The sequence below is a fragment of the Aquarana catesbeiana genome, linkage group LG10, assembly GCF_042186555.1.
Source record: "Aquarana catesbeiana isolate 2022-GZ linkage group LG10, ASM4218655v1, whole genome shotgun sequence".
Classification (NCBI taxonomy): Eukaryota; Metazoa; Chordata; class Amphibia; order Anura; family Ranidae; genus Aquarana; species Aquarana catesbeiana.
The window spans coordinates 233,128,913-233,151,043 of NC_133333.1; the positions used below are offsets into that span (position 1 = coordinate 233,128,913).

A 22,131-nucleotide genomic window follows, 5' to 3' on the forward strand; every position below is an offset into this window, starting at 1 on the left:
ACCATAAGAGCAAGTAACAGCAGTAATAAAAATTATAATTCATTTATTGATGCAACGGACAGGACATGGTAATACAAGAACATTTAATAAAAGTACAGGCATATCACCAATGGATTCGATAGTATACAGTACAGCACAAAATCTCAGATATCATATTCCTCGACTAGTTTCGCGGACACAATCCGCTTCATCAGGAGGTTATCTGGAGATAAGTTTTTCTGACTAAACAGTCTGAACCTGACAATTAAAAATATACAAGATTTATAAAGATACATTATCATACAATTATTATTCCAGCATCAAATTATACAAATAGGTAATGAAAATAGGGGAGGGGGAGGGGGGAGAGAGCGAATCTGCTTACCCAGGTCCCAGCAGACCCCAGGCGCAAGGCCCCAACACCAACGAATGATCTCCCACGGCAGCCTGGGGGAGCTAACAAGATAACAGGATAGTAAGGATAAGTGTATATCGGAATTAAGGTAACCCAGGTTGCCATATACAAAAGGAGGTGATATATCAATTGGTGAGTATAGAGAGGGGGTGATGACAAGGGGGGTTGAGTGAAATTGTGAAGGATATCAATAATTGAAAGCGTATTATGTAAGGCATAAAAGATTACAGGGTGACCAACCAAATAGGAAAAGGCAGTGGTAAACGAGGCATAAGGTGTTATATGGGTGGAAGGGTAAACAAGAGAGGAAATGGGGCCGTGGAAAGGGAGGGGAGTGGGGGTGGAGAGGGGGATAGGGGAGTGGGGAGGAAGGGTAGTAGGGGATGGAAGGGAGTAGGGGGGGGGGGAGGGGGAAGGGAAGGAAAGAGGAAGAGGGGGGAAAGGAAAGGAGGCGGGGGAAAAAGAATGAAAGGGTGGAGGGGGATGGGGAGAGAAAGGGGGAAAAAAAGAGAAGGGGGGGGGGAAGAGGGGGAGGGAAGGCAGAGGGTGGGATAGAAGGTAAGAGGGGAGGGGGGAGGGGAGAGTGAGGAGGGGGGGGATGCAACAATGTGAACATATGGGTGAATAGGGGGCAAAAAGTACCTGATAATAGTCAAAGCATGGAAGGGTTCCCGAAGGGGACACCCTGCCAGGGACTGGTTCCATAATAAGGTAAAAAAGAGGGTAATAATGAGGACTGCAAGCAATGGGCAACCACAAACCAAGGCATGTAAACCTAAGCCTAGGCCAGCTGCAAGGTAAAATACAGTAGTTTAGAGATACATGATGTTAGTGCCCAGGGGTATGGGACTTAGGTAGAAGGGTGGGTGGGTACTTACCATAAACTTGTACCAGGCTGGTTGAGGTAAAGGCACCCAAGGGCAGCAAGAGTAACTGTGAGGACTTACAGTGTTGTGGCAACACCGCCACCACTACCACCAAAGGTCCAATTTTCCTGCCCCTGTTCAACAGGTGCATGTAATTACAATTCTTGATCTAATATTTCACAGCCGGGCCCGTTTCTGCGCCCACCAAGAGTAACTGTGAGGGCTTACAGTGTTGTGGCAACACCAACACCTAAGGCCCCAATTTCTGCAGAGTATATAGGGCAGGCCCCTACTTTCAAACATCCAACTTACAAACGACTCCTACTTGCAAACGGAAAGAGACAACAGGAAGTGAGATGAAATCTACCCCTAGGAAGGGAAATCCTCTCCTGTAAGAGTTAATATGGGAAAAACGTGTCTCCTCTCCACTGATGCTTTATCACCAATCCTTGTTTCACTAAAAACCCCAAATTGTCAAAAAACATTTGTCATTGTGACAAAAAGTGAGGTAAAATCTTCTGAAGAGGTGCACAGACAGCAAAAGAAATGTCACAGGGGTGATAACCCTTCCCTATATTTTCCAAAAAGCTTACAAATAGATTTTTTGGCTGGAGCTACACTTTAAAAATGTACCAGTTCAAAATTACAAACAGATTCTACTTAACAACAAACCTACAGTTCCTGTCTTGTTTGCACCGCCTGTATACTGCTGTTCAGAGGGCCTGGGGCCCCACGCAGGGCCATCTTTAATATTGATTGGACCCTGGGCAAAAAATTTCTTGGGGCCCCCCATGCAGTTTTGCTCTCCACCTGCTCTGAGACATACAATAAATAGCAGCTAGACTCAAAATTAGTTTACTGAATCAGATCAGACAGTGATTGCGATTGGTTGCCAGAGGTTACAGTGTTCAAAAATAAAAAGAAAAACTGCGCTGCAGAGCAAAAAAGGTCAAAGGTAAAAGCTGCACACAAAATACACCAATATCTGTGTATACCATGAAAAATAAAAAATAAATAAAGTGCGCTAATTATATGAAAATACACACATAGATGTGAATACATGTGGGTGGTAGTAAAAACCCCAATGTACTGAGAGCAAGTAAATGACTCCATAAGTGGTAGAAATATATAAGTGCAAAACATAAAAACTCAAAGAAGAAGCAAAAAATGTGTACATGTGAAGTACAATGATATTAATAGCGTGAAAATCTGAAAATCAAACAAACTCAGTCCATGGGTTCAAACATAAAAAGTTCATCAGTGAAAAAAAGCTTCCATCCACTATACAGCTCAGCAGCAACTAATCCCCCTATGAGTGGATTGACAAAGGAGAGAGATGTGCAGGATGGTGCAAATCCACTGACGGAGACTCCAATAAGTGAGAAAGTGATAAAGGTGGACTCTTACCCTCCGTGTTGAACCCCCTCCTTGGCAGGGTCTATCAGGCATGCAGATTTTTGCCCTCTGCAGGGACCGTGTAATGAGAAGATCTCCCCAGCAGCTGTCAGGAATGTTGTCTCCGATCCGGGCTGGTCCAAGTGAAACGCCTGGAGAGGGGGGAAGGAAAGCTCTCTTGCTCCCAGTGTGGCAAAGGAAAAAGCAAAAGAGCAGAGCTCCAATAGTGTAATAAATTCCAAAACTTTTTACACTATTGGAGCTCCGCTCTTTTGCTTTTTCCTTTGCCACACTGGGAGCAAGAGAGCTTTCCTTCCCCCCCTCTCCAGGCGTTTCACTTGGACCAGCCCGGATCGGAGACAACATTCCTGACAGCTGCTGGGGAGATCTTCTCATTACACGGTCCCTGCAGAGGGCAAAAATCTGCATGCCTGATAGACCCTGCCAAGGAGGGGGTCCAACACGGAGGGTAAGAGTCCACCTTTATCACTTTCTCACTTATTGGAGTCACCGTCAGTGGATTTGCACCATCCTGCACATCTCTCTCCTTTGTCAATCCACTCATAGGGGGATTAGTTGCTGCTGAGCTGTATAGTGGATGGAAGCTTTTTTTCACTGATGAACTTTTTATGTTTGAACCCATGGACTGAGTTTGTTTGATTTTCAGATTTTCACGCTATTAATATCATTGTACTTCACATGTACACATTTTTTGTTTCTTCTTAGAGGTTACAGTGTATCATTACCGCTCTCTGACTGGTTGCTAGAGGTTACAGCACACATTTCAGCTCACTGATCAGTTGCTAGAGGTTATAGCACATGATTTCTGCTTGATGATTGGTTGCTAGAGATTACTGTACATCAATACTGCCCACTGATTGGTTACTGCACATCATTACTGCTTACTGATTGGTTGCTAGAGGTTACAGCACATCATCTCCTCACTGGCTGCACAGCGTCTGTTTTACATGGTGCAGGAATACCTAGGGGCAAGATCTGACTTGGACACCTTTCCCACCAAAAATCCTCTGGGTTACTGGGTCTTGAGGATGGATCACTGGCCAGAGCTTGCACAGTATGCAATTGAGCTACTAGCCTGTCCTGCATCCAGCGTTCTTTCGGAACGCACATTCAGACGCATGGACTGGACCTTGCTCACCTGTGCACCCCAAACTGTAATTCCTTCTCTGCTTACCTCTGCACACCGCACACTACCCCCCCACTAATTTGCTTACCTTTGCAAAACAGGCTGATGGTAGGCTTAATGACCACCGTTGTAGGCAGGACTTTCAAGCATGCCCCTTTATCTCCCCAGTGGGCAGCATTCAGTATAGGTGATGATGGATATGACCTAAGGGGGCATGATATACATATGAATACCACCTCTGTTTACATAGAATGCTGCCGGTCTGCCACTATTTACATATGAATGCCGCTGCTATTTACATATCAATGCTGGTATTTACATGTAAAAACAGGGTCTGCAGGTGAGTTATCTGTACACAAACAACAAGACAGACCTGGGCAGCATTAATAACAGAACTTCACACTGAGATATTAGGACACAGCATGAGACTAAAACCTCAAGGGATGAGGGAATTTAAACTGAGAAGGCTGGCAAGTATGAGGCAGCTGCTTTGGGCCCCACAACAATGACAGCGCCCAGGGCAGCTGCCCCTTCCTTAAAGACGGCCCTGGCCCCACGCCTTTCCTTTTTTTAATTTGGGTGCCTGGTTCCCCTTAATATCCATACAAGACCCAAAGGGCCTGGTAATGGACTGGGGGGAGGGTACCCATGCCGTTTGTCTCAATGATTTTCATCCACATTACCGGGACCGGACATTACATAAAAGCCATAAGCAGTTTTAAATTACTTTTATTACTTTAAAAATGTCATTTTGTGCAGGGACTGTTCTAAGCAAGAGAAACACGCGTCACTTTACAGGCAAACTATAGACCCCCCCCCCAGGTACGATATTTAAAGGAACATTTCTTTTTTATTTTACTTTAGGCATCATTAAAATCACTGCTCCCGAAAAAACGGCCGTTTTTAAAACATTTTTTTGCATTGATACATGGCCCCTGGGGCAGAACCCGGGTCCCCAAACCCTTTTTAGGACAATACCGTGCAAATTAGCCTTTAAAATTAGCACTTTTGATTTTGAACGTTCGAGTCCCATAGACTGCAATGGGGTTCTAACATTCGTGCAAATTTTCGGTCCGTTCGCAGGTTCTGGTGCGAATCGAACCAGGGGGTGTTCGGCTCATCCCTAATAATCAGTATATACAGTATATATACACATCCCAGCTTTGTGAGGCTACATCTCACTGCAGGCCATTAGTATGTGTGGAAGGCCAACAAGGAGAGGCAGACAGTCACAAGCCAATAAAAGAGGGCAAGCAGGCTCTGTGTCTAGAGGCAACAGTGCTGGTGGTGGACACAGCGCATCCTCATCAGCACGTGGCGGTGGGACACGCTTGTCCTTTTTTTCGGCAGCTGGCCGTGTTGAGCCGCAACATGCCGAAGACTTGGTAGAGTGGATGACCAAGCTGTCCTCATCCTCCTCATCCTCTCTCACCCAGGCTCAGAGTACTTTGTCTGGCAAAGCAGCTGCCAACGCGGCCTATTCCCTGGGCTCAATGGCATCAGTCACTCCTTCCCTAGCCCCACCATGTCCTCCTGAGGTGTCCCCCGAACTGTTTGACCACAGTGTTGGGTACATGCTCTAGGAGGATGCCCAGCGTTTGAAGGCTCCAATGATGGTACCCAGATAGAGGAAGGCAGTAACGTAAGCCCAGAGAGAGGGGGTGCCCAAGAAGGACAGCAATCTGGCAGTCATGTTCCCCCAGCTGCACAATACTGCCAGCTTTGCTCCAGTGATGAGGAGGGAGGGGATGATGAAGAAGTCACTGACTCCACGTGGGTGCCTGATAGAAGAGAGGAGGAGGCACAGCTCCAACGAGGCAGCTTAAGGGCAGACCGACTGAATCACCCCGCAGAGCTCAGCATGTGCAGGGCGCTGCTGTCTCTGTGCGTTATTCCAAATGTTCTTTGGTGTGGGCCTTTTTTGAGATGAGTTCATCAGATCGCACCACTGCTATTTGCAACATATGTCTCAAGTGTATCTCGCATGGCCAGAACATCACCCGCTTGGGCACCACATGCTTGACCAGACATATGTTGACCTGCAATGCAGTTCGTTGGCAAGCGTACCTAAAAGACCTACAACAAAGAACAAAGCGGACCTCTCCTTGCTCCTCATCAGCTGGGATCTCCAGCCCCACTATACCTTCAGTCCTCTGACTATCGGTACACCGACGTCAGATTGTACCAGGCAAATTTCCCTGCCCCAGCTGCTGCACCGCCGAAAGAAGTTCGCTCCAAACCATCCACATGCCCAGCGGTTGAATGCTAGCTTGGCTAAATTGTTAGCACTTCAACTGCTGCCTTTTCAGTTGGTAGACTCTGCCCCCTTCTGTGAGTTTGTGGAATGTGTGGTTCCTCAGTGGCAGGTTCCCAAACGCCACTTTTTCTCACAGAAGGCGATTCCGGCTCTCTACCGGCATGTGGAAGGCAATGTCTTGGCCTCGCTGGACAGGGCAGTCAGCGGTAAGGTGCATATTACCGCTGACTCATGGTCCAGCAGGCATGGACAGGGACGTTACCTATCTTTCACCGCACACTGGGTGACTCTTCTGGCAGCTGGGAAGGATGCAGGACAGGGTGCAGTAGTGTTGGAGGTTGTTCCGCCACCACGCCTCCAAAATTCTACTAGTGGTGATTCTGCCACACCTCTCTCCTCCACCCCCTTCTCTTCTTCTTCCTCCATGGCCTCTTCCTGTGCTAATTTGTCCTCGGAACCAGCGGTGCTCCGTAGGCATTCAAGGGGCTTTGCAAGCACGCAGGCAAAAAGATGCCATGCGGTGCTTGAGCTGTTTTGCTTTGGGGACAGGAGCCATACTGGGGCAGAGAGTCTGTCAGCTCTTTAGGGGCAGGTTCAGAGGTGGTTGATGCCATGCCAGCTTAAGCCAGGAATGGTGGTTTGCGACAATGGCACCAACCTCCTTTACGTCCTCCGACAGGGACAACTGACCCATGTGCTCTGTTTGGCTCATGTCCTTAACTTGGTGGTGCAGCAGTTCTTGGGCAGGTACCAAGGCTTACAGGATGTCCTGAGGCAGGCCAGGAAAGTCTTGTGCATTTCTGCAGGTCATATAATGCCAGTGCTCGGCTGGCTGACTTCCAAAAGAAATTTAACCTGCCCAAGAACTGCCTAATCTGTGACATGTCCACCAGGTGGAACTCAACGTTGGCCATGCTGCAGCAGCTGCACGTGCAGCAGAGGGCCATCGATGAGTACCTATGTGACTATGGCATCAGGACAGGGTCAGGGGAGCTTGTTTTTTTTTCCCCACGCCAGTGGGCTATGATCAGGGATGCATGCACTGTCCTGTCACCATTTGAGGAGGCCACGAGGATGGTGAGCAGTGACAGTGCATGCATCAGTGACACTGTCCCTCTTGTCCACCTGTTGGAGCAAACGCTGCGTGGAATAATGGACAGGGCACTTCAGGCAGAACAGAGGAAGGAAGAGGAGGACTTCCTTACCTCTTAAGGCCCCCTTTATCCAGTGTTCCTGCGTGCCCGCCGATTACACAGGATGAGGAGGAGGAGGAGGATTGTGTCAGCATGGAGGTGGAGCCTGGCACTCAGCATCAGCAGCAGTCTTCAAGGGATCATTTACAGTCCGAAGAAACCCATGGACTTGTACGTGGCTGGGAGGAGGTGGCTGTGGATCATGTCGTCCTTAGTGACCCAGAGGACTCTGGACCGAATACCTCAGCAAAACTACGCTGCATGGCCTCCCTGATCCTGCGAAACCCGCGGAAGGGTCCTCATATTCGTCATATCAAGGGGAGGGATCATTACTGGCTGGCAACCCTCCTTGATCCACGTTACAAGGGTAAGGTTGCGGACCTTATCTTGCCGTCGCAGAGGGAGCAGAGGATGAGACATCTTCGGGAGGACTTGCAGAAAGGTTTGTGCAACGCGTTTCCAGAGCCTGGGGAGGTTACAATTTCCTGGTCCTCCTGGACAACGTGTTGCTGAGGCTTCGGTCAGTCACAGAAGGAGCGGTGGAGAAGGTGGCTGTCTGACCGATGCGTTCAGACAATTTTTTAGTCCACAGCCCCAAGGTATGATCGGTTCCAGCAACCTTCGCCAGCGTCTGATTCACATGGTGCAGGATTACCTAGGGGCAAGATCAGACTTGGACACCTTTCCCACCGAAAATCTCTGGGTTACTGGGTCTTGAGGATGGATCACTGGCCAGAGCATGCACAGTATGCAATTGAGCTACTGGCCTGTCCTGCATCCAGCGTTCTTTCGGAACGCACATTCAGTGCTGCTGGAGGCTTTGTAGCCAATCACAGGGTGCGTCTGTCCACCGAATCGGTCGATCGGTTGACCTTCATAAAAATGAATCAGTCTTGGATCACCAGCTACCAAGCACATGATGCTGATGTAACCGAATATTTTTTTTTTTAATGTGAGATCTGTTCAAGTCTGCCTATGCTGATGCTGAGTGACTATCCGGTTATGCTGAGTGACAATCCTCATCCTCCTCAATTTTCATGCTGATGATTGCTTTTAAGAACATTTTTGGTTCTGGGCAATGCCACCAGTGGCTAAGGCCCAATTTTTCTGCCCGTTTAAGAGGTGCGTGTAGTTACAATTTTTGATGCAATACTTTGCAACAGGTCTCATACCTGTGCTCCAACTATAGTATCTGTGAGGGGTTGCAGTGTTGTGGCACCAGTGCCCAAGGCCCAAATTTTCAGCCCCTGTTCAACAGGGACATGTAATTACAATTCTTGATCTAATATTTCACAGCAGGGCCCATTCCTGCGCCCAGCAAAAGTAACTGTGAGGGCTTACAGTGTTGTGGCAACACCACCACCAAAGGCCCAATTTTTCTGTCCCTGTTCAACAGGTGCATGTAACTACAATTGTTGATATAATATTTCACAGCAGGGCCCGTTCCAGCGCCCAACAAGAGTAACTGTGAGGACTTACAGTGTTGTGGCACCAGCACCACCACCACCACCACCAAAGGCCCAATTTTTCTACCACTGTTCAACAATGGCATGTAATTACAATTCTTGATCTAATATTTCACAGCAGGGCCCGTTCCTGCGCCCACCAAGAGTAACTGTGAGGGCTTACAGTGTTGTGGCAACACCAACACCTAAGGCCCCAATTTCTGCAGAGTATATAGGGCAGGCCCCTACTTTTAAACGTCCAACTTACAAACGACTCCTACTTGCAAACGGAAGGAGACAACAGGAAGTGAGATGAAATCTACCCCTAGGAAGGGAATTTTTCTTCTGTAAGAGTTAAAATGGGAAAAACATGTCTCCTCTCCACTGATGCTTTATCACCAATCCTTGTTTCACTAAAAACCACAAATTTTCAAAAAAACATTTGTCATTGGGACAGAAAGTGAGGTGAAATCTTCTGAAGAGGTGCACAGACAGCAAAACAAATGTTACAGGGGTGATAACAATTCCCTATGTTTTCCAAAAAGCTTAAAAATAGATTTTTTGGCTGCAGCTACACTTTAAAAATGTACCAGTTCAAAATTACAAACACATGCTACTTAACAACAAACCTACAGTCCCTGTCTTGTTTGCACCACCTGTATACTGCTGTTCAGAGTATATAGGGCCTGGGGGTCCCACGCCTTTCCTTTTTTTAATTTGGATGCGGGGTTCCCCTTAATATCCATACAAGACCCAAAGGGCCTGGTAATGGACTGGGGGGCTTACCCATGCCGTTTGTCTCACTCATTTTCATCCATATTGCCGGGACCCGACATTACATTAAAGCCGCAAGCAGTTTTAAATGACTTTTATTCCTTTACAAATGTCATTTTGTGCAGGGACTGTTCTAAGCACGGGAAACACGCGCCACTTTACAGGCATACTATAGACACCCCCCAGGTACGATATTTAAAGGAATATTTCATTAAAATCACTGCTCCCGAAAAAACGGACTTTTTTAAAACTTTTTTTGCATTGATACATGTCCCCTGGGGCAGGACCCGGGTCCCCAAACCCTTTTTAGAACAATAACTTGCATATTAGCCTTTAAAATTAGCATTTTTGATTTTGAACATTCGAGTCCCATAGACTTTAACGTTCACATGAATTTCGGTCCGTTCGCAGGTTCTGGTTTGAACTGAACCAGGGGGTGTTAGGCTCATCCCTAGCCGGGGATAGGCCCAAACTCTGGCCTAGCAGCCCGGACAGCACAACACATGTCCACCCAGAAAGCCGTCCAGGTGGCACCGAAACCCCGAACACCTAACCCCACCCAAATAGGCTCTCCCAGCAGGCCAAGGGACTCAAGAAGATCCCTGCCCATTGGCTGAGACACCTTAATCCATTCCTTGTCCTTGCAATGCCCTTGTCTTATCTAATGTCACCAGATACCCGGCCATCTACCCGGCCATCTAGTGACAGAAGAGAGAAGTGCAGCAATTCCAGACTTAGGGTGAACTCAATTGATTCCTAACAATTGGCCAAGGCCAATACACCTGACAGGTATATTTAGGAGCAGCCCTGCCTAGACATCAGGGTGCTACACTGGAAAACACATCCCCTAATTTCTGATCAAATACAAATAAACATGATTTTATTTTATATCTGCTCTATACTATATCTATTAGGGGTGCAACGGATCGTCACCGATCTGTGATCCGAACGGGTCAACCTGTTTGGAGCGGCTTTGGCCTAGCTCCAGCCATCTTGGTACACCCGGCGGCGGTGGTGAGCTGCGCGCTGACGTCATCACCCCTCTGGCCGGTGTAACGACATATTCGGCGACCCATCGCAGTTTGCTACAGAAGTGACGTCCCGTCGCCGCCATCTTGCTACACCCCACACTCGTCCACAGTAAGGATACACTAAGAAGGGGGAAAGCGGACATGTTGTTACACCCACCTGAGTTTTGCATTTTACACGTATTTATAACAGTAAAGTCAGTTTATATAGTGAAATACAGGACTTACAACTCCGTCTGACTACTTAGATCTTGAATTTTAAAAGCAGCGTCAGCCCTGCTCATCTCACAGGTTTGCTAATCTGACAGAAGTTCGCTGCTTTTAAAATTCAACATGAGTGGGGGAGATGTCTATTACAGTGGGAAAGATTGTGGATATTACAGTGAGTGGGGGAGATGTCTTTTACAGTGGGGGAGATGTCTATTACAGTGGGAGAGATGTCCATTACAGTGGGGGAGATGACATGGATATTACAGTGGGGGAGATGACATGGATATTACAGTGGGGGGGATGATGTGGATATTACAGTGGGGGAGATGACGTGGGTATTACAGTGGGGAGATGATGTGGATATTACAGCAGTGGGGGGGATTGTGGATATTACAGTGGGGAGATTTTTTTTTTGCTGATCCGAAAAATGATCCGATCCGTGACTCTGATCCGAGGAATGATCCGAACCATGAGTTTTTTGATCCGTTGCACCCCTAATATCTATCAATTTTAAGATTTAAAAAAAAAAACAGAGCTCAAGATACAAATAAAAAGATGAATAGCATGTTAAAAGATAAAATAATAAAATAATACAACCAGATTTTTCTGCAATATTCACCTTCAGTCTAGAGATATCCCCCATAGTACCATTTTTCTGCCATTTGATGTCCTCGGTCTGATGGCCGGGATCATTGAACCCACTTCCTCTTAGCCCAGGTTGTCCTGGACCCTCCCCACTCCGTGACTGGACAGTGATATGAGAAGCAGCACAGTGATGGTCTTGTCTCTCTGTCACTCTGCTCCTTCCTTCTATCACCACATGAACATGTGCTGCTTTTTCCTCTCACACTCCAGTCCTGTGGTGCAGAGACTGCATGAGGTGGATAACAGGTTGGATTCAGGTACACTGTTTGCATTTAAAATGATTACAGAGCTCCGTTAATCTGAGTCTTTTATATCTGCCTAGAATTCAGTTTTAATATATATATAAAATACATCTCGTTATAGAAAATTATTATTACCTTTCTCTTTTTATATGCATAAATATTCACTATATTCATCCAGTCAATGAGACTCATCTGATCACAGATCGGAGTAAGGGGCCGATCCCAGCTCCTTACCACGTGATCAGCTGTCAGCCAATGACAGCTGATCACGTAATGTAAACAGAAGCAAGTAATAGGCTTTTCCTTCTCGCGCTTCTCACGGCTTCTGTAAACGGGACATCGGTCACTCACACAGAGGGGCACTGCCGCCTCATCAGTGCCCACCAGTGCCACCTACCAGTGCCCATAAGTACTGCAAAGCAGTGCCCACCAGTGCCCACTAGTACCACTTATCTGTGTCTACCAGTGCTGCCAATCAGTGTCCACCAGTGCTGCCAACCAGTGCCCACCAGTTCGCATCACCAGTGCCACCTATTAGTGTTGCCTATCAGTGTCAGCTACCAGTGTCTATCAGTGCCACCTTTCAGTGCCACATATCAGTGCCCATCAGTGCCACCTATCAGTGCCTCCTGATCAGTGCCCACCAATGCAACCTATCAGTGCCCATCAGTGCAGCCTATCAGTGCCCATAAGTGCAGCCTCATCAGCGCACATCAATAAAGGAGAAAAATGACCTGTTTGCAAAATTTTATAACAAACTATGAAACCCCAGTAGTGATTAAATACCACCAAAAGAAAGCTCTATTTGTGTGAAAAAATGATAAAAATGTCATATGGGTACAGTGTTGCATGACCACGCAATTGTCATTCAAAGTGCAACAGCGCTGAAAGCTGAAAATTGGCCTGGGCAGGAAGGGGGTTTAAGTTCCCAGTAAGCAAGTGGTTAATGAGCAATTACAGTCAGTACAAGATCTCTGTATTTTTCTCTTCTACATGTTAATGAGCCAATACCAGCTGCTTATGCAACACAGGCCAGCTGGGATTTTTTAATACACCTCCCTTATCAAAGGGCCAAAAGTGACCACCAAAAGTACCCCTATTGACTTCAAAGCATTTCAAATCCTTTGTCTGCATTGGTGACACCCAAGCTGATGTCTATCAGAAAAACTAGAGAGACCTGGAACTGCTCAACTCCAAGGAGTGACTGATCTAAGTTCTATATATAAATTACAGATTGAGCTATTGAAGTAGAAGTCCAATCAAAGACTCTCTAAGCTTCAACCTGCTCCCACCTCCATTCTAAGCCCAATCTTAACTGCCCTGTAAAGGAAAGATGTCTATACATACCTATTCTGAAGATGCTCTGGTCCAGTCACATAATCTCCCTAGCAGCCGGCTTCCATGGAGAGGAGAGATTGCCAACAACGGCTGCAGTACCTGGGTGGTGACATCACCCAAAGGCCTCACGGTAGAGGAAAATGGTCTGGCTGTCATATGATCGGCTTCCAGAGCCGGCTTCAGTGTATTGGAGGGACAACTGACTAAGGGTGCCCCAAAGTAAGCCTATGGGTTACGAGTAATCACCTTTCAAGGTTGGTCTCCGGGGGGCGTGACCAGATGCAGGTGTGAGTGGTGGAGTGTGTGCTCTCTCCCATCTCCGACCCTGATGCTGCACTAGCACTGCTGTTTGGATGGGCTTATCCAGCCGTGTGAATGCCCTGTGAGCTCCCCGTTCCTGCCTATGATTTTTAAGGCTCCCACTGGCTGCTGATTGAGGAACGGTACTCTGACTGGCGGTGGCGACAAGCGAGGGGGCCTGGGAAGGATCAGCTGTCCTGCTGTGCTGCTGAGCTGAGCTCCGAGAGGAAGCCCAGACTAATCACCGCTGTTATGCCTGTGGCTGTGCCTGGTTGCCTAGCGACACACTGCAGACACCGTGGGAGGCTGAACGATCCAAGTCCGTGACGGACATAGGAGAGAGCTGCGGAGATCGCGCCAGGCACAGCTGACGGTGAAGGACGGGTGGTGAAAGTGAGGAGATCCTGAGTGGAGGACATCAGGTCTGGATGGGTCCTCTGTAAGAATCCCCTCAAAGCTAATTGGAGAGAGGTAAAGAACTTGATCTTTATATAACTGTAAAGTACAGTGACTGTGGCTGTTACAGCAGGGTGCCTGGGGCTCATCCTTTATTATTGTAAAGACTGGATACTTGAATTGAGGAGGGACTGTTTAGTAGCTAGGTCAGGCCAGTGGGCTATATAGTACCTAAAGTGCCCTAGCTTGCTATGACTAAGAAGAAGGGGGAAGATCAGCAGCAGCAGCCCCAGGAAAGTATGCCTATCCAAGCTACCCGTTCAGCCAAGGAAAAGGAGAAGGGGACCCAAAATGTGGCCGCATTGGCAGCTGCAGCGAAATTGGAAAAATTTGCTCACAGCCCCACGCAGTCCCCAGCCAAAAGCAATCATCCACCTCTGGGGAAAACGTCAGTAGGGGGTTCTGGGGACAGAAAGAGCCTGGGAAAAGGACCTGGTAACCCGGTGGTTAGCACGAGAATAATGAATAAAAAAAGTCCTGAGAGGGAGCACCTAGGAAGAACAGGGGATAGCATTCCCAATACAGCCGCAGTCAGTGAACAAGAACCCACCTTAAAAGAGGTACTATGCGCTATAAACGCTTGCAGGAGCTCGATAAGTGGCATGTGGGAAGAGTTGAAAGCTCTAAGCGAAGAGTTTGGCAGTATTAAACAAGAGCTTCAGAAAACAGTGGAGAGAATCAAAGGTGTGGAGGAAAGGGTTAATCAAGTAGAAGATATTGTATTCCCAATGAGGCAGGATTTTATAAAAATGCAAGCTCAGCTAGATACCAACAAGCTCAAAATGGATGAATGGGAGAACAGGTCGCGAAGACAAAATGTGAGAGTGATGGGTCTCCCCGAGAAAAGTGAGGGTCCCCGCCCCGAAGAATTTATGGAAAAGTGGCTTAAGGAGGTTTTTGGGGCTGAGGCTTTTTCACATTTTTTTTCTATTGAGCGAGCCCATAGAGTGCCTTCCAGGTCAGCATACTCAGGAGATCGCCCGAGACCAATGATAATGAGTTTTTTTAGTTATAAAGATAAGTTGAATTTAATGCAAAAATCTAGAGAAAAAGGAGATATTTTCTTTAATGGTGCTAAAATCTCGATATATCCAGATTATTTCCCGGACCTACAAAGGAAAAGAGCAGGTTTTTTGGACATTAAGCGTACCCTACGGAACCATAATATACCATATGCTTTATTATATCCAGCACGGTTGCGTATTGAGGCCCTAGGGACTATCCGTTTTTTTGAATCTGTCAAAGGAGTCACGGACTGGCTTGAAGAGAACAAAAAGAACTTATAAAGATGAAATCGCATATGTGCAAAATGAAAGTTTTTCTCTGTTTTTTCTTTCTTCACTTATAGGAAACGGGTTTAAAGATGTTTTTTTTTTGTTTTTTTTTGCAGCAGTAGGGGTTGGGAGGGAGAGGGGTGGGTGGATGAAGCGAAGGCTGAGAGCAATGTTTAGATTGGTGACGGGGGTCTTTTTAACCCCCGGGGTGATGGGGTTACAATATTACACAATATTAGCACTGAGTGTGGTAAGAGGGGGTACTGATGATTTGATGCAGAAGGCCAAAAGGCCAGGGGGAATAAGGGCATATGTGGTGAATTGGTATTATCAAAATAGAGGTTGGAGATTTCTTCTTTGTAGATTTTTACAAAATAGTACTGGTTCAGAACAGCGCCACCTTATGGCCGTGACTTCTCTATATATAAGTAGAAGGTTAATTTCATGCCGGTATTTGCATTGCTGGTATTGTTCTTTGTTGTTGTATATTTTGAATGCAGCCTAGAACATTAGGGGGATGAGTGAGTCTACGAAAAAAGCTACTGTATTCCAGGAATTAGAATCTTGTGCTACCGAAGTGATATGCCTGCAGGAAACTCACTTGACTGGCGAGACTAAATTATTAATTAAAAATAAAAAATTTCAGACACAATATCACTCAGTATACTCCTCCTACTCAAGGGGAGTGTGTATTTTGATCAGGAGGGGGTTGATGTTTTCCTGCAGGTATGTCAGTATTGATAGATTGGGTTGTTTTATTTTTTTGCATTGTTTAATTGAGGGTAGGCCATTTGTCATAGTAAATTTGTATATCCCTCCCATTTAAGATGGAGATCTTGTTCTTGCTACTGGGGTTCTTGGAGGATAAGAGAGAGGTCCCGGTCATCATAGTAGGGGACTTTAATACTGTGCTTGATAGCAGGCTAGATAGGTTCCCACCTGGGCTTAGTGGAGGTAGAGTGTCGGAGGGAAGGTTGGCACAGTTCCTTGAGGAGGTTGGGTGGTGTGACATGTGGAGAGCCCGTAACCCCATTAGCCAGCAATATTCTTGCTTTTCGGGGACCCACCACACTCTCTCCCGTATTGATATGGCCATTGGTAATCAAGAAGTCCAACCCTTAATAGGTAGAATTGAATATCGACCAAGGGGGGTGTCCGACCACTCGCCACTGACAATGACAATAACCATGCGGGATAATGGTGGCCTGAGAATGTGGTCATTAAATCCAACATGGTTGGAGTTAGTGGGGAATAGGGACGAAATAAATTTAAGATTGAGAGAATTTATTGAATTTAATACTGGTACTGCCTCGGGGGGTGTGATTTGGGATTCCTTGAAAGCATACCTCAGAGGGCTTTTGATTCAACAGATATCAAAAATAAAGAAGCAAACAAGGGCAAGGGGAGAGCTTATTAGGGAAGAGGTTCTGGAGTCAGAAAGAAAGTATGTATTAGATCCAACTACGGAAAATCGAGAATTCTGGGTAATGAAGCAACAAGAATACAAAAAGGAAGAAATTAGAAGAGCAGAAAACAGGAAGGTTTTCCAGAGGCAGAGGAACTTTGAGGAGGGGGAAAGAGTGGGTCGGACATTGGCCTTATTGGCCAAAACTAATTCACCCTCTTCAATAATTCCCATGATTGAAACAAATGAAGGGGATATCTCATCAGATCCTTGGGTAATCAATGAAACATTCATAGAATTCTATAGGGATCTATATAAGACGCGTCACTGCCCTGAACAAGCAGAGATGGAGAAAATTTTTGGAAGGTACTGACTTACCGGTGTTTATCAGACACAGATATGAATAGTCTGGAAGCACCGATAACATTGGAGGAAATCGGGCAAGCAATAAAGAATATGCCGAACCAGAAGTCCCCAGGCCCTGATGGATTGCCATCTGAGGTTTATAAACAATATGGGGAGGTGTTGGCCCCGGAGCTTTTGAAGACATTGAATTGGTCAGCTGCAGTTTGTAGATTACCTTTGCCAATGTCTGAAGCTATTATAGTACTAATTCAGAAAGAGGAGAAAAATCAATTAGATACATCGTCATATAGACCAATTTCATTGCTGGGTACGGATGTCAAGATACTGGCAAAAATCCTGGCAGCCAGGCTGAATAAGTGTATATCTACCTTGATCCACCCGGATCAATCTGAGTTTATGCAGAACAGGTCTACCAGTAAAAACATAAGAAGGACTTATTTGAATCTCCAGACTCCGGTAGAGAATGCAGGTTCCAGGGTTGTCTTGTCCTTGGATATTGCCAAGGCATTTGACACCCTGGAATGGGGCTATTTATGGTGGGTACTGGAAAAATTTGGGTTCGGCCCCCTGTTCATTAAGTGGCTTAAGATATTATATCAGCATCCCAGCGCTAGATTAAAAATAAACAACACATACTCAGAATGGATCTCCCTTGAGAGGGGAACTAGGCAGGGGTGTCCCTTGTCGCCCCTGCTGTTCGCCCTGGCAATGGAGCCTTTTGCGGAGGTAATAAGAAACTCACCAGGTCTGCAGGGTTATAAAAGAAAAGGGGGTGAGGAAAGAATAGCGTTATATGCCGACGACGTACTGTTATTTCTGGGTGATATGAGGCCATCACTAGTAAAGGCAATGCAGTTGGTGGAAGGGTTTGGGAGGATATCGGGGCTAATAGTCAATTGGGAGAAATCTACATTTCTTCCGGTTGACTCGACTACTGGTTCTCTCCCTCAGGGGATACCCTGTTTTAGGGTGGTGGAGAAGTTCAAGTATTTGGGTATAGTTTTAACTAACAACCCAACCCAGTATATTAGAGACAATCTAGCTCTGCTATTAGAAAAGTTTAAAAGGAAGAAAGACATCTGGTGTCGGCTCCCCCTGTCTATGGCAGGCTGCGTAAATTTGATCAAGATGATTTGGATGCCGCAATTAATGTATATATTACATAACTCACCGGTCTGGATCGGGAGGGACTGGTTTGTAAAAATAAATTCTCTCTTTCGCGAGTTAATATGGAGGAAGGGTCAGGCCAGGATCAGTCTCCAGACCCTGCAGCGCCCTAACAGGGAGGGGGGATTGGCGGTGCCTCATCCATATAGGTATTTCCTGGTGGCCCAGCTGCAACATCTGGGGGGGTGCGAACGTGGGGGAGAGGTGAATTGATATACGAGGGAATAAGCATTAAGCACTGAGTGTCTAATTGGGTAACAAGTTTTGCCAAGCTTAAGATATGGCTATTTTAATAGAAGCATCTGTTTGGGGAGGAGGGTGGGTAATAGGGTGATAGGGGTGGGGGTTGGGACGGGGGGTGCGGGGGTAAAGAAAAAAGCATGGGTAAAATAATATGTTTCTGACTGTGTTATGGGGTAATATATAAAGGAATGTTTTTTTTTATATTGTTTATGATGAATAATGTATAACCTGAAAAACTAATAAAAAGGATTTGATCAAAAAAAAAAAAAAAAGGTTGGTCTCCATCTGTACCACCTTCACTGCATACTACCAGGTGCTGACCCTATTCGTTACGGGCTTCACAGTAAAGGAAAAGGGTCTGGTCAACCACTCAGCCGATAAAATCACATTAATTTAGATATATTCCAAATAGACACTCCACAATGTACAATCAAGGGAAAATTGAACACCAGCTAGTGCTATTTTCCCTCAATTGTACATTGTGGAGTGTCTATTTCGGAATATGTCTAAATTAAGGTGATTTTATCAGATGTGTGGCCGACCAGACCCTTTTCCTCTACTGTGAAGCCTGTAATGGACAGGGCCGGCACCTGGTAGTGTGCACTTGAGGTGAGTGATTACTCTTCACCCATAGGCTTACTGTGGGGCATCCGTAGTCGGTTCGGACTGGAGGGCCCTCAGAATAGGTAAGCGTAAACATCCTTTCTTTACAGAGTAGTTGGTATAGGGCTTAGAATGGGGGGTGAGAGCAGGGTTAAGTTTAGATTTGACTGGACTTCTACTTTAAACAATGTGAATAGGCTTTTTCAACACAGTAGATAAGGAGAGCCCAGAATAAAAACATTATAAAGAGCTGAGAGCTCCATCTGCTGGACGAAAATATAGATTTGAACTTTTCAAATACAATATTTCAAAGTTACCTGACTAAAAACATGAAAAAAAAGTTTGTATTTTAACCAACTTAATAAATTAAATATACTCAAAAACAATAGAAGTTGCCTTTAAAGAAACAATCTTCTGTAACCTAAAATGCAAAAATCAGAAAGGGGACAAGTCACCTCGTTCCTTCTAACTCAGCTGCGGCTGATGATGTATGCGACCAATCATATGCTCCGGTACGGTCATGTAGCCATCTGTTCAGTTCCATAATACATTTCTCTTGGAATTTTAATAGGACTATTTTTTTGAAGGAATTGGAGGCGGAATAAAGAAGGTGAATGAAGGAACCAAGGCTGATGTCAATCAAAAATGTACCCTCAACTCGACCTGGAGGAATATTAGAGATTCAGATGTTATCTTACCCAAAACTAATTTCACTGCCAAAAAAGAGATTTCATACTTTAATAACATTTGGCATTTAATGACACTGCTAGATGAAAATAGCTTTAAAAAATCCCAACCAATATATAATATGGCTCTGGGATTTCCTGCTAGGCCAGCCATTATATGTCACATTATCCTCCATATATGAAAGCACCAGATGAGCAAGGATCTGAGACAGAGAGAGAGAGAGAGAGAGAGAGAGAGAGAGAGAGGGGGTAAGGTGAGTATAAAGGGGTCAGAGGGCCATTTGCAGAGAAACAGTCACTTTGCTCTACATCTGTTCTGATCATTTAGGCTCCATTCACACTTGTGCAACTTCAAAATTGTGTGATTTCCACTGTGACTTTACAGTGTGACTTGATGCAACTTTTATGCCACGTTGGACGAGTGGGACTTTGTTGCGCCTTTGGCTTAGACCATGTGACTGCGTGTGCTCTACAAAGTCGCACACACATGTATATGATGCAGGTGCAACTTTCATGTGACTTTTGAGGGTTTACATTGAAGTCTATGGGCCTCAGGTTGCATGAAAATCTGACCAAAGTAGTACAAGAACTACTTTAAAGTCGCTGTGACTTTAAGGCCTCATGCACACAGGGCGTTAAAAAAAAACAAGCTGCAAAGCCAGTACCGACATCAGGAGAAACGCACTTTTACAAGTGTTTTGCATTGGCGTTAATGGTGTTAATGCACACAGAGTCTCTCTTTACATCAGAGTTTGCAGGATTCCCCCTTACATGCTGCGTTAGCGTTTAGCAGCGTTTCTCTGCCCTCTTCTATTTTTCACTCCCAAATCCAATACTACAGCTTAAAAACGCTTGACGTGGCTTAATGCTGTATACAGCATTAACATGCATTTAGCCATGTCAGGCGTTTTTACAGCTGTAACGCTGCTGCCTAAAAACGCACTGGCCTGGGGTTTTTTGCAGCTTGAAAATGCCCCTGCCACTAAAAGCTCCTAAAAGCCTATGTGGACACATAGAATAACATGGAAAGACGTTTTAAATCTGTAAAAAAAAACCGCATGATGCTCCTAAAAGCAGCAGGAAAAACACCCTGTGTGCATGAGTCTTAAGTCGCACAAATATGAACAGTACTCATTGGAAAACATGGGGTGCAACTTGTCATGTGACTTTGGGGTTCAAAGTTGCATGACAAGTCGTACAAGTGTAAACTGGGGCTTAAAGATAGAAAACAAATATGATAATGTTTGTGAATTGACCTTTTGCAAGCAAATACATAAAAAGTGATAATATAATGATTAATGCCGCATGCACACGGTCGGACTTTCCGACGGGAAATGTTCGATGTGAGCTTGTTGTCGGAAAGTCCAATTGTGGGTATGCTCCATCGAACATTTGCTGTCGGAATTGCCAGCCACAAATGTTTGAGAGCAGGTTCTCAAATTTTCCGACAACTTCACCTTGTTGTTGGCCAACAATTGTGTGCCGTTAGTTTGCAAGACAAGATCCCGGCACACGCCCTTCAGACAAAAGTCTGACGCTCTGTTGGCCAACAATCCGATCGTGTGTACGAGGCTTTAGATTTATTAACAACATTAGTCTTTTTTGTTAAAAACATCAATATAAGCTGCACATACCGGTGCTGAACTGATAGTGAATCATCCTCATTGGAAATGTTAAAGTATCCTCTGCAAAGACCATGTCCTCCTTATTAGAGAAAAATAAATCCAGAAAACTTCTGGAATCCATTCCATGTACATGATAGAATTTATGTGTTGTGGAATCCATCGTCCTGCAATGCTGAACTTCACCTCTTTGATTTCTGCTTTCAACTAAGCTTTAATGTTTGAGTTCTATTTATATTCTTTTGAAATAAGGTGGTTACATTTTATTGTAATATAATCATAAATATATTTATAAAGCAGTCATGGGAATAGTGCTGACTGAGGTATGATTGCCATCTGAGTTTGCAAAGGTTTAACCACTTTAAGACCAGGATTTTTTTTACATTTGTTGTTTTCAAGTAAAAATCTGTATTTTTTGCTAGGAAATTACTTAGAACACCCAAATATTAAACAGTTGGGGAAATCATTATTTGATTCCCTGCTGATTTTGTAAGTTTGCCAACTTACAAAGAAATGAAGGGTCTATAATTTTTATCATAAGTGTATTTTAAATGATAGAGGCAGAATATCAACCAAAAATCCAGACAAACCACATGAAACAAATGCTATAAATTGAGTTGCAGTTCAGTGAGTAAAATAAGTATTTGATCCCCATGCAAAACACGACTTAGTACTTGGTGGAGAAAACCTTGTTGGCAAGCACAGAGGTAAGACGTTTCTTGTATTTGGTCACCAGGATTCAGTGTTGCCAACCCCCGTGAAGTGCAATTTACTGGCAGCAGGGCCGTCTTTACCGCGGGGCAAAAGGGGCATCTGCCCAGGGCCCTGTCATTGTTGGGGGCCCTGCGCTGCCCGTCCCTTAAACCCTGCACTGCCCGCCGGAGTCCGGCCACATCCGGTGCTGGTCGCATGCTGGCTGCTCGCTACTGTCACTTGGAAATACACAAGCACGGCTTGTGTTTTTCCAAGTGACAGCGCTCCTCTTCCGGCGGCTGTTCTCATCCCTCGGGTACACGCACGATCTATGAGAGCAGAGGAGGAAGGAGGCGGGGACTCTGCACAGGGGAAGCTGCTT

The 22,131-nt window shown here is 45.5% G+C and overlaps 1 protein-coding gene across 1 annotated transcript in view; it reads right to left on the reverse strand.

Moving 5' to 3' along the window:
- LOC141111275 (indolethylamine N-methyltransferase-like) overlaps positions 1-21,242 on the reverse strand; it is an 89,887-nt gene extending 68,645 nt beyond the window's left edge. The window contains exons 1-2 of the mRNA XM_073603420.1: positions 21,069-21,242; positions 19,204-19,411 (exon numbers count right to left, since the gene is read on the reverse strand). Coding sequence (XP_073459521.1) covers positions 19,204-19,411; positions 21,069-21,219 — 359 coding nt within the window. The 5' untranslated portion in view covers positions 21,220-21,242. The remainder of the gene's footprint in view (positions 1-19,203; positions 19,412-21,068) is intronic.
- Positions 21,243-22,131: the final 889 nt, after the last annotated feature.